The 11,063-nt window shown below is 32.6% G+C and overlaps 2 protein-coding genes across 4 annotated transcripts in view; both read right to left on the minus strand.

Annotated features, from left to right (window-relative positions):
* Positions 1–1,844: 1,844 nt before the first annotated feature.
* On the minus strand, positions 1,845–7,051 carry LOC107471579 (cytochrome c1-2, heme protein, mitochondrial). 2 transcript variants are annotated; one of them, XM_016091068.3, is made up of 8 exons: positions 6,942–7,051; positions 5,235–5,300; positions 3,981–4,195; positions 3,295–3,574; positions 3,142–3,213; positions 2,476–2,592; positions 2,301–2,366; positions 1,845–2,227 (listed from the first exon to the last, which is right to left on the minus strand). In XM_016091068.3, exons 2-8 carry the CDS (start codon positions 5,280–5,282, stop codon positions 2,111–2,113), a joined length of 915 nt encoding a protein of 304 aa, XP_015946554.1. In that variant the 5' UTR covers positions 5,283–5,300; positions 6,942–7,051; the 3' UTR covers positions 1,845–2,110. The 2 variants fall into 2 exon arrangements, with proteins under 2 accessions (XP_015946554.1, XP_020989877.1); XM_021134218.2 differs by lacking the exon at positions 6,942–7,051 and adding an exon at positions 6,779–6,935.
* Positions 7,052–8,098: 1,047 nt separating this feature from the next.
* Positions 8,099–11,063, minus strand: part of LOC107471590 (ribulose-1,5 bisphosphate carboxylase/oxygenase large subunit N-methyltransferase, chloroplastic) — a 75,754-nt gene continuing 72,789 nt past the window's right edge. Inside the window, exons 10-12 of one of the 2 annotated variants that reach the window (XM_052255109.1) lie at positions 8,949–9,050; positions 8,692–8,860; positions 8,099–8,385 (exon numbers count right to left, since the gene is read on the minus strand). In XM_052255109.1, the coding sequence (XP_052111069.1) occupies positions 8,693–8,860; positions 8,949–9,050 (270 nt within the window). In that variant the 3' untranslated portion in view covers positions 8,099–8,385; position 8,692. Of the gene's footprint in view, positions 8,406–8,691; positions 8,861–8,948; positions 9,051–11,063 lie in introns of both variants that reach the window. The other variant, XM_016091083.2, reaches the window with a different exon arrangement.

Raw genomic sequence — 11,063 nt, forward strand, 5'->3', positions numbered from 1 at the left:
AGTTATAAGTTTTATTTTTTATTTTATGACTTATTTTAGATATAATTATTTAATATGATAAAATTATTGTTATATTATATCATTTTTTATTTTTGTAAAATATATTAAATCTTATGCTAGTTGGAGTATGTTTTCATATTCTATTACTATAAATTTTAGAATATTAGATTATGAAATTATTTAACTTCAAAAATTTAATTTATCCAACAAAATATATAAATAATTATATATGTTATAGAATGAAAAATGTTATGGTCATCATAAAGATTTAGAAACATTATTTGATAAATGTCTATTAACTTGTTTAAAATTAAGACAAGGGATTAAAATAAAATATCTATATATTTATTATGTAAATTTGTTAAATATTAGCTATAATAAATAATATTTTCATATTCAAATATTATTTCAATTTTTTGTTTAAATTTAAGAGAGAGTTAATCATCTTAAGTTTATGTAAAAACTAAACCTGAGTGAAACAGCCTGTCTTGAATTATCGAATTACTAGGAGCGAAACCTTGTATGCATAAATCGAACGTAACTGATTCGATTTATTGGGTGGCTGATATGTATGCATAAATCGACTCTAACGAATTCGATTTGTATTCTTTTCAGTAATTCGAATTGATCAACTTCGATTTATTATAGAAATTTACAAATCGAATGTATCTCATTCGATTTATATAGAGATATACACTTAAATCTATATTAAAATTAAAAGTGACAAAATCGTGATGATATTCATCTTAAAATTACAAAATAAAGAAGTCGTAAGTTCGACCTCTATCAATTTTATTATATATATAATAATTTTTAAGTGCAGATTTATCAAAAAGGATTAGGTTTAAACCCACATACAATTCTATATGCAGCTCAACTTAGTCTTCTCTCACCCTGTTTTAGGATTGGATCAGATTGTCAACCCTATCTTAACGGGTTAGATCAAATTAAGTACCTGCATATAAGGTTAGTATTGTCAGACTAAGTAATTTTTAATCCAAATGTCTGCGCGTGTGTGCACGCGCCATATAGTGAAAGTGAATACTGAATAAATGTGTCGTACTTGCGGTAACATGGTTTTTTAATGCTTTGTGCCTTGTGTACAAGATGGTTTCTATTCACGTTCCATGTTCTCAATTCTCATACACCACACACACAACGTATGGTACGATTTTATCTACTAATAGCTAACATCCTACTCATACATTCATTCATTGATTCATTGCCCCTTCTCTTCTGTCTTTATGCTCCTATCTTGGTTCTTCTACAATGGCAATTTTCCATTGGCCAAGCACCCAAGAGTTGAAAAAGGTTAAGAAGGACACCTGTCTTGTGAAAGCTACAAGCAATGCAAGCGATTCGAGTTTTGAATTTTTATTGGTTGGTTTTGATTTTATGAGTTTTTAAGGGACCCACTACTACCACTAAAGTGAAGTGATGCATGTACCCGACTCTATTTTAACTAAGGACCAATGAGGTTGTAGAACGTGTCAAACACTCATAAAGCTGAAGATGCGTCACTGTTCTTTGAGGTGACCTAAAGGGATCTTTGTTTGTTTATAATCACCATCTAGTCATACTTTTCCATTCTTAATTTATAATTTAAAATTCACAATATTTTAACATCTTATTACTTCTTTCTAAGTAAATTAACTGTCAGTTTAAAAACTTTAGAACGACACAGAAATTAATTATAATTTTAGAAAGCATGTGATTCTGTATTTATTTACGTTTGCATGTAACTAATCAATAATTTTTGAAAAATGTTTTTCTTCTTTTGATGTTGATAACCAATGAAAACATTGGGAGTGGTCACAGGCCAATTGCAGAAGTAGGTAAAGAAATAAAGCGAAACAACAAAATTGGATTATAATGAGATTATAGTACTCAGAAAAATGTAACACCACATGGGTTGAGATGGACATATAAAGTTAACATAACATATCTCATATATCTTATGGAACAGCATTATTTCTATCTCAAACAAAAATACAGCACTCTTCCAGTAATTCCATACATGTATTTTGATTTTATAAGACGACTTAATCACATGACAAAATTATTGCCAACAACTATATTTCCCAAAGTTCTAAAGGAAACTTGAAGGCAACTAATTGACGACATCAAGAACCAGCTTGCGAGACTTTAGAACGGACCACCTAAGGCGGCGGTAGTAGCCAGCTTGAAGCAATGCCAATGTTAGAACAAATATCCATTTAAATCCCATCTGCAAGTAGTAGCAATGTAGTTAGAACTTCTAAATAAAGATTCGGGAGGCAAAGGTATTAAAGGAAACATACCAATTTTCTTTCTTCCATCTCGGGTTCGGCGGCCCAAGACAAGAATGACACAACATCTTTCCCCATCTGCAGCAAAACAGGATAGTGAAAAAATGATCTACATATCCCAAAGAGTATCCAGAATAATTGCTGTAATGAGATTTACTGAAAAATTTATGCTTAAAAAGACAAGTACCTGTGCTTCAGTGGCAGGAGTACCATCTTCATATTCAACAGCACCATCATTAAGCATTTTAGGCATGGCAATAGCTCCGCCAGGGAAATAAGGATTATAGTGCAGGCCTTCTCTAATCTACAACAATATTTAAGAAGATATCTGTAAATAAAAGATTACCATTAAGAACACTAATCAAGAGCTTTATTTTTGTTGGGTGAATAAACACTTATTTAATATTTAGGTTTGAGGAGAGTTGTATGACAAATGGAATCACAAATGAGAAATGACACAAGTTCCACAAAAACATTAATCATGAACACTCGATGTAAATCAATCGAACCAACCATAATATGCTTAAATGCTGAGGAATTCCAATCCATGTAAGGAAAAGCATACATCAAGTCTAGTTGGAAAATGGAATGAAAGAAAGACATGCATTATGTCAATGACCCTGTAACGATCCCCCACCTACCGAGCATAGATATCATAACCATTGGTGTGCATAAAAAAGGGACACGAGAAAAATTATTCGACTGTTGTGGCCCATGCTAGTACAGTTCAAAGTCACACAACAGTTTATCTTTGTTTTAAAGAATCCATCAGGAAGTTAAAGATTCCACATAACACCATATACACAATGCAGAGTTGGTGTATTAGTTCTCGAAAATTATGAGATGGATTTACCGAGACACCAGCAGGAGGGTCGCGATAACCAGTTAGAAGGGCAAACACATAGTTCTGACCATTGTGACGAGCCTGAAAGTACAGAGTTTAAAGATATGTCAATATGACATAGATTAGAAAATCTAGACGTTACTCCTAGACAATTGACATTACTTTGGTAATTAGACTTAGATCTGGAGGATAGGCTCCTCCATTAGCAAACCTAGCAGCTGCTTCATTTGCATATGGCTGAGGAAAGCGATCACTGAGTTTACCAGGGCGTGTGAACATCTCACCCTCATCATTAGGGCCGTCAACTACCTCAATCTCAGCTGCCATAGCTTTTACTTCGTCTTCTGTATAAGCAACACCAACCAAATCACGGTATGATATCAAAGACATAGAATGGCAGGAAGCACAGACTTGTGTATAAACTTGATGACCACGACGAATCCTGCTCATGAAAAATTACTTGTCAATCCTGCCACTGGAAAAAACGAAAAGAAAAAATACCCCAAAAATGATGGAGAGGGAATACTCCAATTGCAGAGTCTAACTATTTCTTTCAGTATATTACAATTTACCCACCAATATGGATTTTCTTTTATAAAAAAAGGCTTAAAACGGCTACTAATCAGCATATGATAGAGAAGATTTAAACTGTATTAGATCATATCAAAGACATTTTATATCAAAGCTAGAGGGAAGTTCAAATAATTAACAACTATTTGTTATTCACCTTTAATATATAGTGACTAGTGAGTAATAATTTGAGTGTATATAGTTGCAGATTTAGCAAATTATACAGTAGATATATATATATATATGGAAAATTATGGGGAAATATAGATGGAACTCACGATGCATGATCATATGAACTGAGGATGCCGTTGTGAGGCCATGGATAGCTTGGGCATGCTAGGCCATGCTCAGCTTCATCAGCTGATGCTGTCGTTGCAAAACCGAAAAACCCAGTGACACTAGCTCCAAGTAGTGCAAGTGCTCTAAAGGAGCTTCCATCAGTAGAACCAACACCATCTTTCTTTGTGATCATGGATGACATAAGAGTAGGATTCTGCAAGTATAATTCAGGTATCAGCAGAAGAGACAATCCAGCTTTTTATGAAGCAAAATTTTAAAGAATATTAAAAAACTTATAATATGCATGACCACATACTATACCAGTCTCCAAAAGAGTTTAACTTAAATGTCAAAACAACAATAGAATTAGAAAGTTAAAATGGAATAGCTCCGATTGGAGTATTGAACTTGGACACAGGTCTATAGCTCCTCCACTTACAGGGAACAATTAGAAGTTTATTCTGTTTTTAGCTTTGTACCAACATTCAGTCTGATATATAACATCATAGGTCGAAGAGTAGATGCATTTAAATCGGTTACTGTATGTTTGGCAGATTTGAAGGCTATGAAAAGAAATGGTTAATAATGGGATGGAATAGAAAAGTGAAGCATGGAATGGTTATCATCCTAATGATTCGAAATTATATGAAGAGGGAAAGCAGAGTTCCCCTATTATTGTTTGGTAATGCAATCCATCGAAAGATGACCTTCCGACTCCTGAAGCACCTAGCCATTTCAATCACTCAGCTCATGATGGAAAGATGGAAAACAAGACAATTAATCTGAATCAAACTTCCTTCAACTAGAAAACTGCCACAAGAAGTTCTATGGAAAGATCAACTGTATACAGAACTCTAGAGCCACAACATCTCTTCAATCTAAAAAGGATATATGATCTTCTTGTTATAATTAGTTTGTAAGAAAGCCCAAGTGCAGTTGCTTTTCACAAATGAGGCAGTCCTATTTGAATATATTGTAAATTTGTTTTACAGAAATAAGATTCAGAATCCAAGCGTTTCAATCAAATAGGATTAACGCAAAGTGATACCTTTCCAACAAGTAGTGAAAGAATTTGAGGAAACAAAAAGATACTGCTATCAATTCTAAACTCTGAGGTAAGAGATAAAACCATTTTCCCATTCTCAAGCACATCTTTCACCTACGGGTCTTCATTTGAAGTCACAGGCAGCACAGATCAAAAAGTAAATACTACTTATGATACAAAAAACCAGAAAGGCAGGGATAATGCTTACATGAAAGTGAGATTGGAGTTTCCTCCTCAAAAATTGCTGAAAAGCCATCTCAGTCGTCTATCCTCACTGAAAATTATTGGTAACCATGGTAAGATATTAAGCAAATTAATAAATTCTATAACATATAAGAGATAAATTTTATTTCATATGGAAGAAAAAACACACACAGAGGAAACATCACTAAATAACTGAGAATGCGGTGAAGAAAGATGAAAACCAACCCCTACATAAAAACTAATCACAAAAATTAGGATGCGTTTTCATTTTCAGTATTTTTTATTTTCTGAATTTTGTGAAGGAAAAAAAAACAGTGAAAACAATAAAATCTTGTTTTCTGTTTTCACCTCCTGTTTTCTCTTTTTTCTTCACAAAATTCTGAAAATTGAAAATGCAAACCAAATGCACTCTTAGATTTTCTGTTCATTATGGATTGTGGTAAAATTATCGATCAAAAAGAATCATTGCAAACATTTGATGAATTGCTATGTAGTCAATTCTTGGAATAACACATCTGACAACAAAAATGAGCAAGTAAATAAAATCGATAAAAAGATAGAAGTGTGCAATTTTCAGATTCATAGTTAACATAAAATATGAAGGATCTAACATGCCAATGCCCAATGGATTTGTACAGCCCGCTAAGATTTTATCAGACAATAGAACAAAAGATATCACTAGAAAACTTGATAGGGATATCTAGCTGGTAAGGATTTTGCTCCAAAGGATTGCAACGAATGTGCATAACTTATTAAATTACATTACACATCAGGGGATATTGACCAAACAATATTAACGAGCAATCCATAGTCCAAATCATGAAATCTTCATTAAAGTAGTTTTCACATTTATCTAGATTCTCATGAGCTACCAAATCTCATGTAAATTTTAAAAGAATACACACACTTTGTTGTTTGCTCCAAATTTTGAACAACATATCCTTCCCAATAAAAAAAATAAGAAAAAAACAACAGATTATATAAACAATGTCCACTTCTAAACAACAATGTGCACATATGAAATAGCTTGAAAACAATGAGAATAAAAGCAGCATAGAGAATTTGAATGCAGCAAGTAGCATTACCACTAATGGAACAGTTATAGATCAAACTCGCCGCTTAAATTCAGTAACGTGCAAAGGATTATCAAATTTCAGTGAGTAAAGCTTCTATTTTGTCCTCCATACTGTATCTTATAAGTATAATTCAATTTGGTCCCTGACTTTTAAAATGTTTAATTTAGTCCCAACCATTAAACTTTGTGATTCAATATCCATCCCCATTGAACCACAAAGTATAATCCCAAAACTAAACTGAATCATGCTTACAATCTTAAAGACGAAATTGAACATTTTCATTCAATATCTCATGAGCATATGCTGCTACAACTACTACTACACTGACACAACACACAGAACATAACCTAAAAAACAAAAAACACAAACACAACATAACGAGTGAAGAACCACGATTTTTAGCCACAAGCTGAAGCTTTATGGACCTAAATGAGTCAACAATGATGAACTAATGAACAAATTCAATGGTTACCGATGCAAATAGATAAATTAAGAAGCAAAAATGGGAAGCTCGGAATTCGAGAGGGGTTCGGAGATCCGAGTCACGGTGATAGCTGAACATTAATTGAAGAAAGTAAAAGAATGTAGAGAAGAAAGAAGGGAATGGAAGTAAAGGAGAGAGAAATGGGACTCACGAAATGGAAGCTGGATTGGTAACTGAAGATGCACTTTGCAATTTGGATCCAATGAAGAGGGAAGAACACCACACACACAAAGAACACTACTGAGTAAGAAACGAGAAGAGGAAAAATGAGACACGTGTCTTTTTTGTAACTTATTTTTTGTCCAATATTTGGGCCACATTGTAGACATCGGAAATCTGCAAACAGAGTTGCTTACTCTGGGCTTTTGGGCTCTATTGACGGGCTTTTGTCCTAATCTATCATTTTCGCCTCTAACCATAATGTCATTCCACAATTCAAAAATCTTAGTCATCTTCCAATCATCTAAATAATTGGTCCAAGCATCTAATGTTAGTTGTCTAAACAGTCCTTGACACATCAGCAGGTTACTATTTACAAAAACGGCTTACACTAATTAGTAATTACATAAATAATTGGGAACTATGAAAAATTTTCGAATTGTTAAAAATTATTTTATACTTTGAACAAATGGTTAGGAACTAATTAGAACATGTGCTCTAAATAAGAAATTCAAAGTGGGGCATCATCTCCATTCTCCAATAACAAGGAATTAATTTTCGTTCCAACTATGAGACGTTTTTAAAATATAAAATAACGGAAATTCTTATATTTCTTAAAATAATTTGTAGAAATGTAAAATTTGTTGAATTAATTAAACCGTATACTGTTTTCATTTAAAACAGGACTTCAACATATTTTAAAAATAATACATTACTAACAGCAACTAATAAATAAAAATAATATAGTCCTATATATTACTTTTATATATCAATCTGACATATTTTAAAGAGCAATTTAAAGTATATGATCTATTGAAAACCAAACTGATGCACATGTAATCTTTAAAAAATCATTTTAACTATTAACCCAGTTTATGTTTCTACTTTTGGTATGGGTGGAGGTACAGAAGTCCAGAGGGGATTGTTGAATGGTCAGATAAAGAATGGTGAATTGGGAAATGATTGATGATGATGGAGAAGATGATGATAAGCGTACAAATTATTTTATATTTACTATAAATGTTCATGTAATGAACTAGGAGAGGGTAAGTGTTATAATTAAAGGGCTTCAGTGAAGCTCGCTCTAATTTTCCCTAAACAATAAATGAAATTATAATGCAGAGATTATAACAATATATACACAATTGATATTGGAATTTGTAATTCATGTTTTCATTTACAAATATGGCTTAACTATCATTCAAATTGTCAAAGAGAAAACCTACAAAGATTGTAACAGAAAACAAAAAGCATGGATGCTCTATCCCTCATGTAATTCAGCAACACATAACTCAAGGGCCAAAGAGAAATACTTTGAGTTTTGATCTTCAGGACGAAATGCAAAGAGCTCAAGAGCACCCCTTCTAATTTGGTGGTCTTATGATCAATTCTAGGCTCACCAATCACCTCACGAGCCATGATTTGAATAGATAACGCTGTAATGCACATATTAGACCTGTCATGATATTTTAAATCACTGTCTTTTCTTTCGGTTACAAGTATCTGAATTATCACTGCTATTATAAATAGAACCCATACACATCATATGCACAAGCATTTACTGAAGCAGTAAAGCAAAAATAAATAAATAAATAAAAGAAAGAAAGAGGAACAATACTTATGAGAGACAACTACATATAACTTTGCTCTCAAAATGGTGATTGCCAAATCGTTACTTACTGCAGATGTAAAAAATTGTTTTATACAATAAAGACATTATCTTGAGAGGGAGAGAGAGAGACCTCATTTCAATAAAGGTGCATAGGGAGCAGGGCAAGGAGATACACTGAGGTCTGGTAGCTGGTCTATGAAATCATTGGTTGCTTGCAAACACGCATGGAGCATTCTTTTTTCTAATCTAACAAGCTGAGTAGCAACTCGCTTCTTTGGATTCAAATTATCATCCGTCAACTGGTGTAAATATAGAATATCAATAAAAAGATCATAAATACTTGATTTTGATGAAGTCATCTTCTATTTTGGGGTAAAATAAAAATACCATAGACTCATCTTCAGCCAAAGTAGTAGGATAGCCTGCTAGCCGAGTCATGAAATAATCAGCAAGCTGCTCCAACACTGCCCGTTCCATACATGGGCTAACCTACAATTCACAATTGAAGCCAACTTTTTACAGTGGATGATTTATTCTGCAATTATTATACAAAAATTGAAGGATATGAAATTTATTTTAGCACAGTACATAACGAGCAAGAAAAATAAGTAATAGACAAGTGGAAAGGACATCACAAGAACTTGATTTACAGTCCAGGACAAAGTTCAATTGCTGGCAAAAGCTGGTTTAGCGGAGATGAACAGTGGTTGTGTTCCCTTTAAAAATTTTATGAAGTCTACACATATATGTATATGTTTACTAAATTAAAAAGAAATTTCCATGTTTTTAACCAAATTCATCCTTGACTCTTTAAAAAAACTATTTTAACTTTGTTTAATCCCTGTTCTAAGCATTCATTAGAAAGGAATAACTTCAACCATTTTCCTCTTAACTTACTCATTCAAGTGTTTGTGTTGTAGTAATTAACTTCATGGGGTTGTTTTGCTAACAAATGTCTTCAAAAACAAGAGTTAATGCATTTAATGTAAACAAAAATAGAAACATTTTTTTTAATGAGTGCTCTAGACAAAACCCAAATTTATTTTAGTTATTTTTATCTTAGATTTACTTTTTTTTGTGTGTCTAAACAAGGAAAGAAACAAAGCAAAAACTATCCTAAATCCGAGCGGATGATTTGTTGGAGATCAACACAAGGCTCAGACCAAATAACATGATTAGAGTTACTCTTGGCACCATATTTAGCCATCCAATCCGCAGCTCTATTTGCTTCTCGAGACACCCATTCAATGTGAACATGTCAAGGACGAGATAAAAGCTCCTGAATATTGTGAATCAAATCTGTTACTTTAGATGAATACCCACTTGTAAGCTCGTGCATGATGGGCAGAATGTCAAGGCAATCCGTTTCACATATAATATCCCTCAAACCGCAATCCCAAGCTAAAATCAGCTATCCCTCAAACCGCAATCCCAAGCTAAAACCAGCCCCCTCCAAGCAGCAAATAATTCACATCTGATTATAGACCAAGGGGGAATGCTTCCAGAGCAGCCCGAGATCCAATCTCCCTTAGAATCTCTAATAATACACCCAAATCCCGCTAAATTTGAATCCATATACAAGCTTGCATCACAATTAACTTTAAAACTATTACCTACCGGTGGTTCCCAACACAGGCAATTTCGGAGAGACCTAAAGGCATTGCTTCGATTCCTGTAAACCTGTAAGTCCTTGGCAGTAATTCTGGCCAAGGCAACAACCTTGTGGTCTGTCCAAGGGTTGTCAGTATTGAATATGTCATTGCACCTATGTCTCCATACCCACCAAAGCCCTGCACCAAAGGACGCCTCATTGTTAAATTTAAATTTAAAGGTAGAGAGAATATTATTTATTAAATTTATTGGATACTTTAAGTTATAATAAAGTATTTAAATCAATTGAATTATTTTTTATCTTTTAAAAAAATACAGCTCCGTTACTGATAAAATATGAATTGTGAATACTTATAAGATAATTTGAAGTAGAAGAAATAAAAATAATAAGATGATTGGAATATTATTGTTAATGTATTATTCATCAGGCGAAGGCTTCAAGTGATGGATCGTATCCCGTGGATAAAGTAAAAGAAATAAGTGGAGAGAAGCCGCTGAGGAACATAATTTTAGTAGTTTATTTATTTTTCTTTCTAAGGCTAAGCTATTATTAAAAGAATGTGACAAAAGAACTATTTTTGTAGCTCAATCCCTTTGTTTGTAACAAGTTAACTCGCAGAGTCACAGATACGCATGAAAAAATATAAATAATTTCAGTTTATTAAATTATATATCTAAATGTTTTAAAATAATATTTGGGATATTTAATTAGTGTAGTTGATTTTGGTGGGAGAATCGGATACTACTGTTTTGTTGATTTTGTTTTTGTTTATTTAATTACAAAAAATATATAACGTAATTTAATAGTTAGATTGTTAAAATTATAATTGTGTTATATGTATATTAAAAATTAATTATTTGTATAAAATATACATTAAATATATAAAAAAT

Source organism: Arachis duranensis, chromosome 10, assembly GCF_000817695.3.
Source record: "Arachis duranensis cultivar V14167 chromosome 10, aradu.V14167.gnm2.J7QH, whole genome shotgun sequence".
In the NCBI taxonomy this organism is placed as follows: Eukaryota; Viridiplantae; Streptophyta; class Magnoliopsida; order Fabales; family Fabaceae; genus Arachis; species Arachis duranensis.

Bases quoted from the DNA above. Each gene is read 5' to 3' on its own strand.
- LOC107471579 (XM_016091068.3), bottom strand. From the start codon at position 5,282: ATGGCTTTTCAGCAATTTTTGAGGAGGAAACTCCAATCTCACTTTCAT. The intron at 3,214-3,294 runs GTAATGTCAATT...CTGTACTTTCAG, and splicing joins ATCTAAGTCTAATTACCAAA to GCTCGTCACAATGGTCAGAA. The intron at 2,593-3,141 runs GTAAATCCATCT...ATATTGTTGTAG, and splicing joins ACCCTCCTGCTGGTGTCTCG to ATTAGAGAAGGCCTGCACTA.